This window comes from Mobula birostris, chromosome 5 (assembly GCF_030028105.1).
Source record: "Mobula birostris isolate sMobBir1 chromosome 5, sMobBir1.hap1, whole genome shotgun sequence".
NCBI lineage: Eukaryota > Metazoa > Chordata > Chondrichthyes > Myliobatiformes > Myliobatidae > Mobula > Mobula birostris.
Genome location: NC_092374.1, coordinates 194,832,288 through 194,845,909, shown reverse-complemented (window position 1 = coordinate 194,845,909; position 13,622 = coordinate 194,832,288). Strand labels below are relative to the sequence as shown.

Genomic DNA, 13,622 nt, shown 5'->3' with positions numbered 1-13,622 from the left:
TGGCAATGAATTCTCAGATTCATCAGCATCATCTCCATTCTAAAAGACATTCTTTATTCTGAGGCTATTTCCCCCATTACTGGAAAAAGACCTTGCCTCATCCATTCTATCTGGGCCTTTCAATATTTGACAGATTTCCCCTCATCCTTCTAAACTCCAGTGAGTTCTGGCCAAGAACCATCAAACGCCCCTCATACATCAACTCTTTCAGTCTCAGGATTATTCTCATGATCCACCTCTGGGCCCTCTCCAATGCCAGAACACCTTTTCTCAGATAAGGGTCCCGAAACTCCTCACAATACTTCAAGCGCAGTCTGAACAATGCCTTCAAAGCCTTAGCATCACATCCTTGCTTCTGCATTGTAGTCCTCTGGAATGAATGCTAACATTGCATTTGCAATGACCGGGCGGCTTGCATTGAAATCAACAGGCTTGTTGTAATCTCCTCACCTGAAGGCATATGAGAAACTGACCTTTGTTATTCACAATAATGAATACAGGAGCAGGGAGGTTACGCACTAACTTTACTGGCGCCTGCCTGGAGTGCCCGGCTGGGGAGGTGATAGAGGCAGAAACATTAGGGACAGTTGATAAACTCATAGATAGACACACGGATGAAATGAAAATGGAAGGCTACAGTACTCTGCAAAAGTCTAAGCCTCAGACCTCTGCACTGTACTGTAGTAATTTTATGTATTGCTATCACACAAAAGAAACAAACTTCATGACACCTGCGAGTGATGATAGACCAGATCCTGAACAGGAGGAAATCTGCAGATGCTGGAATTTCAAGCAACACACATCAAAGTTGCTGGTGAACGCAGGAGACCAGGCAGCATCTCTAAGAAGAGGTACAGTCGACGTTTCGGGCCGAGACTCTTCGTCAGGACTAACTGAAGGATGAGCTAGTAAGAGATTTGAAAGTGGGAGGGGAGGGGGAGATCCAAAATGATAGGAGAAGACAGGAGAGGGAGGGATGGAGCCAAGAGCTGGACAGGTGATTGGCAAAAGGGATATGAGACGATCATGGGACAGGAGGCCTAGGGAGAAAGAAAGGGGGAGGGGAGGGAACCCAGAGGATGGGCAAGGGGTATAGTGAGAGGGACAGAGGGAGAAAAAGGAGAGAGAGAAAAAAAAAATGTGTGTATATAAATAAATAAAGGATGGGGTATGAGGGGGAGGTGGGGCATTAGCAGAAGTTTGAGAAGTCAATGTTCATGCCATCATGCCTAGGTCTCCTGTCCCATGATCCTCTCATAACCCTCTTGCCAATCACCTGTCCAGCTCTTGGCTCCATCCCTCCCCCTCCTGTCTTCTCCTATCATTTTGGATCCCCCCCTCCCCTTCCCACTTTCAAACCAGATCCTGATATGGCTCTCTATGGTGGTCTGAGGGTTGGAAGGGGGCAGGAAGAGGGGAATTATTGGTGGGAAAAGGAGCAGGAAGCACACAGTTTAATAAGTGGCTAAGGAGTCGGTGCAGGAGGAAGAACATCAGATATTTGGATCATTGGGCTCTCTTCCAGGGAAGATGGAGCCAATACAGGTACAGAAGAGACAGTTTGCACCTGAACCGCAGGGGGACTAATATCCTAGCCGAAGGTTTGCTAGTGCTGCATGGGGGTAGGGTTGTTTAAACTAGAGTTGCAGCGGGGTGGGAACCAGAGTGCCAGAGCAGATAGTAGAGAGGTTGTAGAGGCAGATGTTATTAAGACCTCAGATAAAGTCAGGACTCAAAATGTTGAGCATGGTGTGACTAATGTCCTGAGCTGCACATATTTCAATGAAAGAAATACAAGAAAGGCAGATGAGCTCAGTGCATGGATCAACACCTGGAATTATGATATTTGGTTGCAGGAGAGGCGGGATTGGCAGCTCAGTGTTCTAAGGTTTCTGTCCCATGATCCTCTCATATCCCTTTTGCCAATCACCTGTCCAGCTCTTGGCTCCATCGCTACCCCTCCTGTCTTCTCCTATCATTTTAGATCTCCCCCTCCCCCTCCCACTTTCAAATCTCTTACTAGCTCTTCCTTCAGTTAGTCCTGACAAAGGGTCTCGGCCCGAAACGTCGACTGTACCTCTTCCTAGAGATGCTGCCTGGCCTGCTGCATTCACCAGCAACTTTGATGTGTGTCCTGGGGTTCCGTTGTTTTAGATGCGACAGAGCGGGAGGGATTAGATGGGGAGGGGTGGTGTTACAGGCCAGGGAAAATGTCACGGCAATGCTCTGTCTGGACCGACTGACAGCTCAACTAGTGAGGCTTTATGGACGGAACTGAGGAATAAGAAAGGTAAGACCACGTTAATGGGACTATGTTATAGACCACCCAACTGTCCGCAGGATTTAGAGGAACAAATTTGTAGAGAGATTGCAGACTGTTGCAAGAAACATAAGGTTGTCGTAGTAGATGATTTTAATTTTCCACATATTGACTGGGAATCCCAAACTGTAATAGGACTAGATGGAATAGAATTGGTCAAATATGTTCAGGAAAGTTTCCTTAATCAGTACATAGAAGTCCCAACGAGAGAGTGTGTTCTCCTATTAGGGAATGAGACAGGTAGGTGGCAGATGTTTGTGTAGGGGAACACTTTGCATCCACTGACCACAATACCATTAGTTTCAAAGTAAATACGCAAAAAGATAGGTTTGGTCCACCGGTTGAGATTCTAAACTGCAGAAAGTCTAACTACTACTACTGCTACTACTACATCGACTCAGGCCTAGGGGGCCGGCGTCGGGCTCGATGACGGACTCTGCACTTCTCCCTCTCCCTCATCAGTGTGTTCAGTTCATCTACATTAGCCACGCCGCTGTCTTCTAGGAGCGTGTTGACCATAGTCTTGGGAGGGCGCCCAGGGTTCATCCTCCCGTGCTTGGGCTCCCATATGATGACTAGGCTGGCAGGTAGCTCGGGGTGGCGTAGACAGTGCCCCGCTAGTTGCAGTCTTCTCGCCTCGATTTTAGTGGTGAGCATCGGTAGGTTGTCATCGAGCTCGACGTTTGTCATGTGCTGTTGCCAACTCACATCAAGAGCCATCCGGAGCATTCCTGTATAGCAACCATCTAGAGACTTTCGCATAGTCTTGGTGAATGTCCACGTCTCGCATCCGTACGTGAGAATGGACTCTATGGCTGCTGTGAAAATCCTCTTTTTAAGCCCTCTGGTCAGGTTCGACTTCCAGATTTCCTTCATGTCGTTCATAGCCCTCCACACCAGCTGAACCTGTGTGTGCTATCCAATTAGGATGGTTGAATTAGAAAGGCTAAAGTTGATGGTATCAGAAAGGATCTGGCAAATGTGGATTGGGGCAGGTTGTTTTCTGGCAAAGGTGTACTTAGTAGGTATGTATGTGCCAGTCAAAATAAAAGGAAAAGATAACAGGTTTAGAGAACCTTTGTTTTCTAGAGAAATTGAGGGCCTGATTAAGAAAAAAAGGAGGTGCATGGCAGGTATATGCATGTGGGATCAAATGAGTTACTTATGGAGTATAAGAAATGCAAGCACGAAATCAGGAGCACTAAAAGAAGGTATGAGGTCACCCTAACAGTCCAGGTGAAGGAGAATCCTAAGGGATTCTACAGATACATTACGAGCAAAAGGATTGCAAGGGACAAAATTGGTCCTCTGGAAGATCAGAATGGTAATCCATGTGTAGAGCCAAAAGAGAATTTTTGCATCTGTATTTACTCAGGAGACACAGAGGCTATCAAAGTGAAGCAAAGCAGCAACAAGGTCATGGACCTTATACAGATTACAGAGGAGGAGGTGTTTGCTGTCTTGAGGCGTTACCCGTTACACCTCTGGTGTTTAGGGTGGCAATGAAAGTCCCCTTTCTCTGTCTGTATAGAATGATTCTTCTTTGCTGTTTCTGTAACAATTGTTTTTTTGACAAGTCAAGGCTGTTAGCCCTGAGCTGAACCACCGAACTTGGAGGACCAGTGGGCCGCTCTTAGTCTGGCCTCTACCCTTTGACCTGTTTGGCACAGGTGACCCTACCAAGAACCAAAACATAAAGCTCCTGACTCCAGCGAACATTGTTCTCTGGGATATTGAGGCATGCAAGTCTCCAAACCCTATGACAAGGTTGAGTTCCTCTGGGAGGATGAGGTAAATTAAGGCGGATAAATTGCCAGGGCCCGACAAGGTGTTCCCTTGGACCCTGTGGGAGGTGTACAGAAATTGCTGAGGCTCTGGCAGCGATATTTAAATCGTCCTTAGCAACAGGTGAGGTACTGGAGGATTGAAGGATAGCCAATGTTGTTCCACTGTTTAAGAAGAGCTGTTAAATAAACCAGGAAGTTATAGTCTGACATCAGTTGTGGGAAAGTTATTGGAACATATTATAAAGAACCAGATATATGATTATCTGGATAGGCATGGACTGATTAGGATAGTCAGCGTGGCTTTGTGAGTGGTAGGTCATGTCTAACCAATCTTAATAGAGTTTTTGTGGAAGTTACCAGGCAAAGAAGTGGATGTTGTCTACATGGACTTTAGCAAGGTATTTGACAACATTCTGCATGGGAGGCTGGTCAAGAATTTTCAGTCGCTCGACATTCAGGATGAGGTAGTAAATTGCATTCGGCTGGCTTTGTGGGAGAAGCCAGAGTGTGGTAGCAGATGGTCATCTCTCTGACTAGTGGTGTGCCACAGGGATTGGCGCTGGGTCCATTTTAGTTTGTCATCTATATCAGTGATCAGCAAATTTGTGGATGACACCGAGACAGGGGGTGTATTAGACAGCAAGGAATATTATCAGAGTTTGCAGAGGGATCTGGACCAGCTGGGAAAATGGGCTAAAAGATGGCAGATGGAAATTAATAGAGACAAGTGTGAGGTGTTGCGCTTTGGTAGGACCAACCAGGGTAGGTCTTACACAGTGAAAGGTAGGACACTGAGGAGTGTGGCAGAACACAGGGATCTGGGACTACAGGTCCATAGTTCATCGAAAGTGGTGTCAGAGGTAGATAGGGTCATAAAGAAAGCTTTTGGCACATTGGCCTTCATAAATCAAAGTACTGGGTGCAGGAGAAGGGATGTTATCTTGAAGTTGTACTAGATGTTAATGAGGCCTAATTCGGAGCAGTTTTGGTCACCAACCTACAGGGAAGATGTAAATAGGTTGAAAGAATACAGGTAAAATTTACAATGATGCTGCTGTGTCTGGAGGACCTGAGTGTTAATGAAAGACTAAACGGGTTAGGAATTTATTCCTTGGAACATAGAAGGTTGAGGGGGGATTTAACAGAGGTATATAAAATTATGAGGTGTGTAAATAGGGTAAATTTTTCCACTGAGGTTGGGTGGGACTACAACCAGAGGTCATGGGTTAAGGGTGAAAGTTGAAAAGATTAAGGGGAACATGAGGCGAAACTTCTTCACCGAGAGGGTCATGTGAGTGTGGAATGAGCTGCCAGTGCAAGTGGCACCTGTAAGCTTGACTTCAATATTTAAGAGAAGTTTGGATAGGTACATGCGTGGTAAGTGTTGGCGCATGGCCAAGCGGTTAAGGTGTTGGACTAGTGATCTGAAGGTCGCGAGTTTGAGCCTCAACTGAGGCAGCGTGTTGTGTCCTTGAGCAAGGCACTTAACCACATATTGCTTCAGCACGTTTACAGCCCAGTGCTGGCGGTTGGTGCAGTATGGACAAGACAAGGCAAGGGTATGGGAGTAGGCAGTTTAGACGGTTCGGCATGGACAAGATGGGCTGAAGGGCCTATTTCTGTGTTGTACTCTTCTATGACTATGACATTCTGCAATGATCAATAAACCAGTTGTTTGGAATCGAATGACCTTTTGCCTGGTGTCTCAGGGCTGGGTGTGTCTGCCCCATGCCACCTCGCACTCCCCAGCCCCTGCCACCTGCCCCACACCCCTCCTGTGGCACTCCAGCCTCTCCATTCCCAACGTCCTTTGCCTCCGCCAGATTTACAAACTCGCTCTCTGATCCACATTGACAAATACAGTCCTGTGCAAAAGTCTTCGACACCCTAACACTGTATATGAGACCATAAGACATAGGAGTAGAATTAGGCCATTCAGCCCATCGAGTCTGCTCTGCCATTCAATGACTGATCCCAGATCCCACTCAAGCCCGTACTCCTTTGATACCCTGACCGATCAGGAAGCTATTAATTTTCACTTCAAATATATCCACAGTCTTGACCTCCAATTTGTGCCTCTCTTTGTCTACTCTTGCACCTAAAACATTTGCACAAACTGTATGTAGCAGGAAGGATTAGACTGACTTTTAATTGGAATAAAAGGTAGGCACAATATCGTGGACCGAAGGGCCTGCACAGTGTTTCTATGTTCTATTGGTCAGATCACAGCTGGAGTACTGCGAGATTTCCAATTAAATCAGGACCTCAGAGAAGTTATGAAAGCTGGTGAAATATACGGTAATGACTTACAGTTTGTGTAAGCCGGTAAGAGAAAGAGTCTGATTAAGTGTCTGAATGAACTGGGACAAAGATGATTCCAGGAATGAAATGGTTAATGTTTGAGGAGTGTTTGATGTCTCTGAGCTTGTGCTCCATGGAGTTCAGGGGATATGGGATAAGTTTGTTCAACATGTCTGAGATTCTTGCTCCCTGTGTGGATGGGAGTGGGGTCTGTAGGAAGGATGAGCAACCTGACTGTGGCACTGTAGTTCAGGGAGCCTTTCAAGAGAGGGAAGAGAAGATAAAAGTAGTGGTAATTGGGGATAGTATAGTCAGGGGAATAGACAGAGTTCTCTGTCGCAAGGATAGAGCATTCCGAAGGCTGTGTTGCCTGCCTGGTGCCTGGGTTCGGGACATCTTATCTGACCTGCAGAGGAATTTGCAGTGGGAGGGGAGAGATCCAGTTGTCATAGTCCATGTTGGTACCAACGACATAGGTAGGACAAGGAAAGAGGTTTTGCTGAGGGAATTTGAGCAGCTAGGGGCTAAATTAAAAAGCAGGGCCAAAAAGGTGGTAAACTCTGGATTACTACCTGAGCCACATGTAAATTGGCATTGGTTCAAGAAGATTGGAGAGTTGAATGCGTGGCTAAAGGAGTGGCGTGGGAGAAGTTGGTTTGAAATACGTGGGAAACTGGCACTAGTATTGGGGAAGGAGGGAGCTGTTCCATTGGGATGGGCTCCACCTGAACTGAAATGGGTCCTGGATCCTGGCGAATCACATAACTAGGGTTGTGGATTGGGTGTTAAACTAAATAGCGGGGGGGGGGGGTTTCAACAGTTTGGAGAAGTATGGATAAAGTAAAAGAGAAAAATGTGGATAAAGATAAAGTAAAAGCAAAAGTTAAAAAAGAGAAAAGCAAGGGTGGAGTGCAGAAGTCAGGTGCATAAGAGTCGAAGATTACTAGATTTTACAATGAGTGTAAGGGCACTTTATTTGAATGCCTGTAGTATTCAAAACAAGGTCCGTGAACTCGTGGCACAAATCAGTACAAAGAGGTATAATTTAGTGGCCGTTACAGAACTGTGATTGCAGAGGGGAGGGGATAGGGAATTAACTACCCAAGGATATCAGGTAATACGAAAGGATAAGCAGGAAGGTAAGGGAGTGCGGTAATACTCCTAATTAAGGATTGGTTAACTAATAGAAAGCAGAGAGTTGGGATACATGGGTGTTACTCTGGTTGGCAATCAGTGGTGAGCAATGTGCTGGGGCCACAACTGTTCACGATATACATTAACGATCTGAGTTTGCTGATGACACTTAATTGAGTGGAAAAGCAAATTGTACAGAAGACACAGAGAGTCTGCAGAGACATATAGACAGGTTAAGTGAGTGGACAAGGGTCTGGCATTTGGAGTACAATGTTAGTAAGTGCAAGGTCATCCACTTTGGAAGGCAAAATGGAAGATCAGATTATTATTTAAATGGTAAGAGATTGCAGCATGCTGCTGTGCAGAAGGACTTGGAGTGCTTGTGCATGAATCACAAAAGGCTGGTTTGCGGGTACAGCAGGCTAACAAAAAAGCAAATGGAATGTTGGCCTTCATTGCCAGAGGGATTGAATTTAAGAGCAGGAAGGTTATGCTGCAACTGTACAGGGTACAGGTGAGGCCGCACCTGGAGTACTGTGTGCAGTTCTGGTCTCCTTACCTGAGGAAGGATATACTGGCTTTGAAGGTGGTGCAGAGGAGGTTCACCAGGTTGATTCCAGAGATGAGAGGGTTAAACTATGAGGAGAGATTAAGTCTCCCAGGACTGTAGTTGCTGGAATTCAGAAGAATGAGAGAAGATCTTACAGAAACATATAAAATTATGAAAGCTATAGATAAGATAGAGGTAGGAAAGTTATTTCCACTGGTAGGTGAGACTAGAACTAGGAGACATAGTCTCAGGATTCCGGGAGCAGAATTAAGGTGGAGATGAGGAGGAACTGCTTTTCCCAGAGAGTGGTGAATCTGTGGATTTTTCTCTGCCCACTGAAGTAATGGAAGCTACCTCAGTAGATTTATTTAAGACAAGGTTGGATAGATTTTTGCATAGTAAGGGAATTAAGGGTTATTGGGAAAAGGCAGGTAGGTGGAGATGAGTCCATGGCCAGATCAGCCATGATCTTATTGAATGGCTGAGCAGGCTCGATGGGCCAGATGGCCTACTCCTGCTCCTATTTCTTATATTCTTATGTTAAACCTATTGGACACCGAAAGCTCTAGACAGAGTGCTAGTGGAAAGGGTGGCCCCATTAGAAGGAGAGTTTCAGACCAGAGGGTGCAGCCTCAAAATAAAGGGATGTCCCTTTAGAACTGAGGTGAGGAGGAATTCCTTCAACCAGATGGTGGTGAGCCTGTGGAATTCATTGCACAGAGAACAATTCATTGGGTGTATTTAAGGCAGAGACTGATATGTCCTTGAGTGGTAAGGGGTTTACGGGGAGAAGGTGGAAGAATGGGGACGAGAAAGATCAGCTACAATTGAATAGCCCAATGGGCAGAATGCACTAAATCTACTCCTATATTTTAGTCTTGTGATCTCATCACCCTTCCTCGGGTGTGAGAGGGTGCAGAGGAGATTCAGCATGTTGTCAGGGGTGGACTGTTTCAGCCAGGAGGCGAGATTGGACATGCCAGTCCTCTTTCCACAGAGCAGAGGAGGTTAAGAGGGAACATAACAGAGGTATATAAAATAATGAAGGTTACAGACAGGATAGACTGCAGGAATATTTTCCCCTTGCCAGAGCCAGTATAACTGGAGACTTAGAGTAAGGGGAAAAGATCCGAGAGGGGAACATTTCTTACCCAGAGCGTGGTGAGCAACTGAATCACAATGCCCGAGAGAGTAATTGAACCCTAGTCACTAACAGCGCGTAAGAAACTGAATACTGGAGGAACTCAGTGGTCGAACAGCGTCTGCAGAGGCAAAGTTGTTATTCCACGTTTGGGCCTGGTCTCCTACATCAGGATTGTTTTTTTCACCCCTTCATATTCCAGAAACGGCAGTCTCTTTGATCAAGGCACTTAAGCAATATCTGGACAAGCACTTTAACCATCAAGGCATAGAAGGCTGTAGGCCATGTGCTGGACAATGGGATCAACAGAACGAGCGCTCGCTGGTCGGCATGGACGTGGCAGGCCGAACTGCCGGTTGCCCCGGGCCGTTAAGATCCGCCAGTAGTCCAGTAGGTTAAGTTCTCTGAGCCACCAGGCGGCAGCAGCGCTGCTCCGCGTAAGAGCGGGCGGACCCTCACCCGGTCATCGCTGCGTCTTCCTTCCGACATTGAGGGAATCCCCGCACTCTTACAGACTGCTGGCACCTCCAGACTGTTCCGGCACCACGGGGAAGTATGGAGCGCACAGTCAATATCTACAATGCAGCTTCCACAGCTCTGTGGTTAGAAGGCTGTAGCGATCTGGTGAACAGCGGCGGGCAGGTCAAAAGGACGTCGGGAGAGGAGGTCAGACGAGAGGATGCATGCATGATTAAGATTGGACTAGGACACGTTGGAGTGAAATCAGAGGACGTTTCTCCTGTCAACACACACAAAATGCTGATGAAGGGTCTCGGCCCGAAGTGTCAACCGTTTACTCTTTTCCATGGTTCCTCCACATTTTCTGTGTGTTGACAGCATTATGATCACTACAATCGATTTTTTTTTAGTTTTTAGTTCTGTCTTATAAAATGGAGTATAATTTATTTGCTATACATTGCTCTTGTGAATGTTGTGTCTCTGATGCTGTGTGTCTGTGAAACTGCTGCAGGTGAGTTTTCTCATTGCAGCTGTTCTACACGTCCTTGTGTGTATGGCAATAAACCCGATTTTGACATTGATTTTGGCTGTGGCAACAGTGAGCTCATGGTGTTAGAGCGTTGTGGAGCCAGTTGCAGTAGTGGGTCACACACTCTCTCTCTCCTCCGGTTCTGGGTGGGGCAGTGTCACACACTCTCCTCTCCCCCTCTGGGACTGGGTGGGGCAGTGTCACACACTGTCCTTTCCCCCTCTGGGACCAGGTGGGGTAGTGGGTCACACACTCTCCTCTCCCCCTCTGGGACTGGGTGGGGTAGTGGGTCACACGCTGTCCTCTCCCCCTCTGGGACTGGGTGGGTAGTGGGTCACACACTGCCCCTCCCGCTCTGGGACCAGGTGGGGTAGTGGGTCACACACTGTCCTCTCCCCCTCTGGAACCGGGTGGGGTAGTGGGTCATACACTGTCCTCTCCCCCTCTGGAACCGGATGGGGTAGTGGGTCACACACTGTCCTCTCTCCCTCTGGGACCGGGTGGGGTAGTGGGTCACACACTGTCCTCTCCCCCTCTGACACTGGGTGGGGTAGTGGGTCACACATTGTCCCCTCCCCCTCTGGGACTGGGTGGGGTAGTGGGTCACACACTGTCCTCTCCCCCTCTGGGACCGAGTGGGGTAGTGTCACACACTGTCCTCTCCCTCTCTGGGACCGGATCAGGTAGTGGGTCACACACTGTCCCCTCCCCCTCTGACACTGGGTGGGGTAGTGGGTCACACACTGTCCTCTCCCCGTCTGGAACTGGGTGGGGTATTGGGTCACACACTGTCCTCTCCCCCTCTGGGACTGGGTGGGGCAGTGGGTCACACACTGTCCTCTCCCCCTCTGACACTGGGTGGGGTAGTGGTTCACACACTGTCCTCTCCCCCCTCTGACACTGGGTGGGGTAGTGGGTCACACACTGTCCTCTCCCCCTCTGACACTGGGTGGGGTAGTGGGTCACACACTCTCCTCTCCCTCTCTGGGACCGAGTGGGGTAGTGTCACACACTGTCCTCTCCCTCTCTGGGACCGGGTCAGGTAGTGGGTCACACACTGTCCTCTCCCCGTCTGGAACCGGGTGGGGTATTGGGTCACACACTGTCCTCTCCCCCTCTGAGACCGGGAGTTGTGTATGGAAACTGCAAATAGACTAGACTGGAGGAACCAGCTTGGAATTCTTGGCACTGTATCTAACATGCTGCCTCACTCCTGGGAATGTGTGATTATTGAAGTCGGGCTTGCTGTCTCACACACAAGTACCTGTCTGTGCAGGTGCAATAAAAAATCCACTTGCAGCAACATGACTTTGGATAAACAACATCTACAATAAAACATAAAACACACAACTTCTACAGGGAGGAACACAATTAGAATGAGAGAAGTGACCAGAGAGGTTGTGGTGTTGCTGTGTTGAGGTGGTGATTAGGGTTGTGCCAGTTGGTTCAAGAACTGAACGGTTGAAGGGAAGTCACTGTTCCTGAACCTGGTCGTGTGGGCCTCCAGGCTTCTGGTTTTCCTGCCCGATGGTAGCTGTGAGACGATGCCCCGGCCCGGATGGGGGGGATCTTTGATGATGGGTGTTGCTTTCTCGAGGCAGCACCTCCTGCAGATATTACCAGTCGTGGGGAGGGATCTGTCCGGGCTGAGTCCACTGCTCTCTGCAGCTTCATCTGAGCATTTGAACTGCTGTAACAGGCCAGGCCAACACTTTGGGTGTGACAGCCTTCATCAGGCAGTCTGGATACATCGGCTGTTTAACCTCCTGCAGACGCTGCCTGGCCTGTAGAGTGTTTCCAGTATTTTCTGGTTCTATTTCAGATTTTCAGCACCTGCAGTTTATTTCTGTTTACTTGAGACACAGAAAGCCCACAGCATATAAAACTGGCTCTTCTGACCCGACATGTCCATGCCGACCCCAAAGCTCATCTACACTAATGCCATTGGTCTGGATGAGACCAGCATCCCTCTGCACCTTTCCTAAGGACATGTATCTGCAGAGCTTGTCAGAGTGTTCGGTACCAAGCTGAACCTCTTTAACCTCCCAAAATGGGACAGTGTAGAGGGAGGTTGGCTCAGTATAAGACGATAAGACACAGGAGCTGAATTAAGCTATTCGGCCCATGGAGTCTGCTCCGCCACTCCATCATGGCTGATTTATTATCCCCCTCAACCCCATTCTTCTGCCTTCTCCATGTAAACTTTGACGCCCTGACTAATCAAGAACCTGACAAATTCCGTTTAAATATACCCAATGACTTGGCCTCCTCAGCAGTTTGTGCCAATGAATTCCATAGATTCACCACCATCTGCCAAAGAAATTCCTCCTCATCTCTGTTCTAAATGGACGTCCCTCTATTCTGAGGCTGTGCCCTCTGGTCCTAGACTTCCCCGCTGTCGGAAACATCCTCTCCACATCCACTCTGTCTAGGGCCCTTCCATATTCAACAGGCTTCAATGAGGTCTCCCCTTATTCTTTTAAACACCCTGGGAGAGTGTGACAGAACAACACAGAGAAATGTGCTGTTCTTGCCCTGATCATATCTGGCAAAGCTGAACAAGAAGAAAGGTTTTCCGATGTTGATACCAAACCTCCTTTCTAACGATTTCGCGATCCAGGGCCGCCTGCTGGGGAAATGTGGAATTTATTTCTCCTGTTCCGTTTACCTTCACAGAATAATGATGTACGAAGACAAGACCAAGGAACCGGAGAAACCCACAGGACCCCCGACGAAGAAAACCTTCAGCGATCTTCCGTGATCCAGTAGTGATCATCTGAAACCCAAGTCCACTCGCCCTGTTCCCAAAGCTGCCGGCATCGAGCTCTGTAACGTCCCACTGCCCCAGGTCGACCTTGTCTCACCTGCCAATCATCCGCAGCACCGCGGAGAGCGCGCAATCACCCGCGGGTAATCCGTAATAAATCAGACGGATCTCCTACTCTGTTGTTTATTAAAACTCTTGGTCATGTTTGCCTGATTGAGAGTTATCTTTTTTATCAGTTTCTCAAACAGTCCTCATTTCTCTTTAGATTCCGATTCATTTAGTTATCATGTGGATAGTGAAAGGGTCTTTCGCGATGGCACCCAACACACCCAAAGATGCAGCCCGCAAGTGTCGACACACATTCTGGCGCCCACCTGTAGCATGCCATAAAGCTCGGCAGAACGAGAGAACACAACAAAACAGAATTCAACAACAACAGCAAAATAAGCCCCGTTCTTCCCTCTCACCCATCACTGCCCCGCACCCACACACGCAGACAGTGTTCCCACTCCAGTCTCCTGTCTCAGGCTTCCTCCATCCGCCTTCGAATCCTTTGGTACTCAGTAACAACAGCCGAGTGACCGGTCCCCTCACCTCTGTTCACACGGACATCCGGTCAGGTCCCAGGACACGA

The 13,622-nt window shown here is 48.0% G+C and overlaps 1 protein-coding gene across 1 annotated transcript in view; it reads left to right on the top strand.

The window, feature by feature from the left end:
• Nucleotides 1-13,194, top strand: part of LOC140197419 (allograft inflammatory factor 1-like) — a 30,419-nt gene extending 17,225 nt beyond the window's left edge. Inside the window, exon 6 of the mRNA XM_072257378.1 lies at nt 12,898-13,194. Coding sequence (XP_072113479.1) covers nt 12,898-12,982 — 85 coding nt within the window. The 3' untranslated portion in view covers nt 12,983-13,194. The remainder of the gene's footprint in view (nt 1-12,897) is intronic.
• The last annotated feature ends 428 nt before the right edge of the window (nt 13,195-13,622 follow it).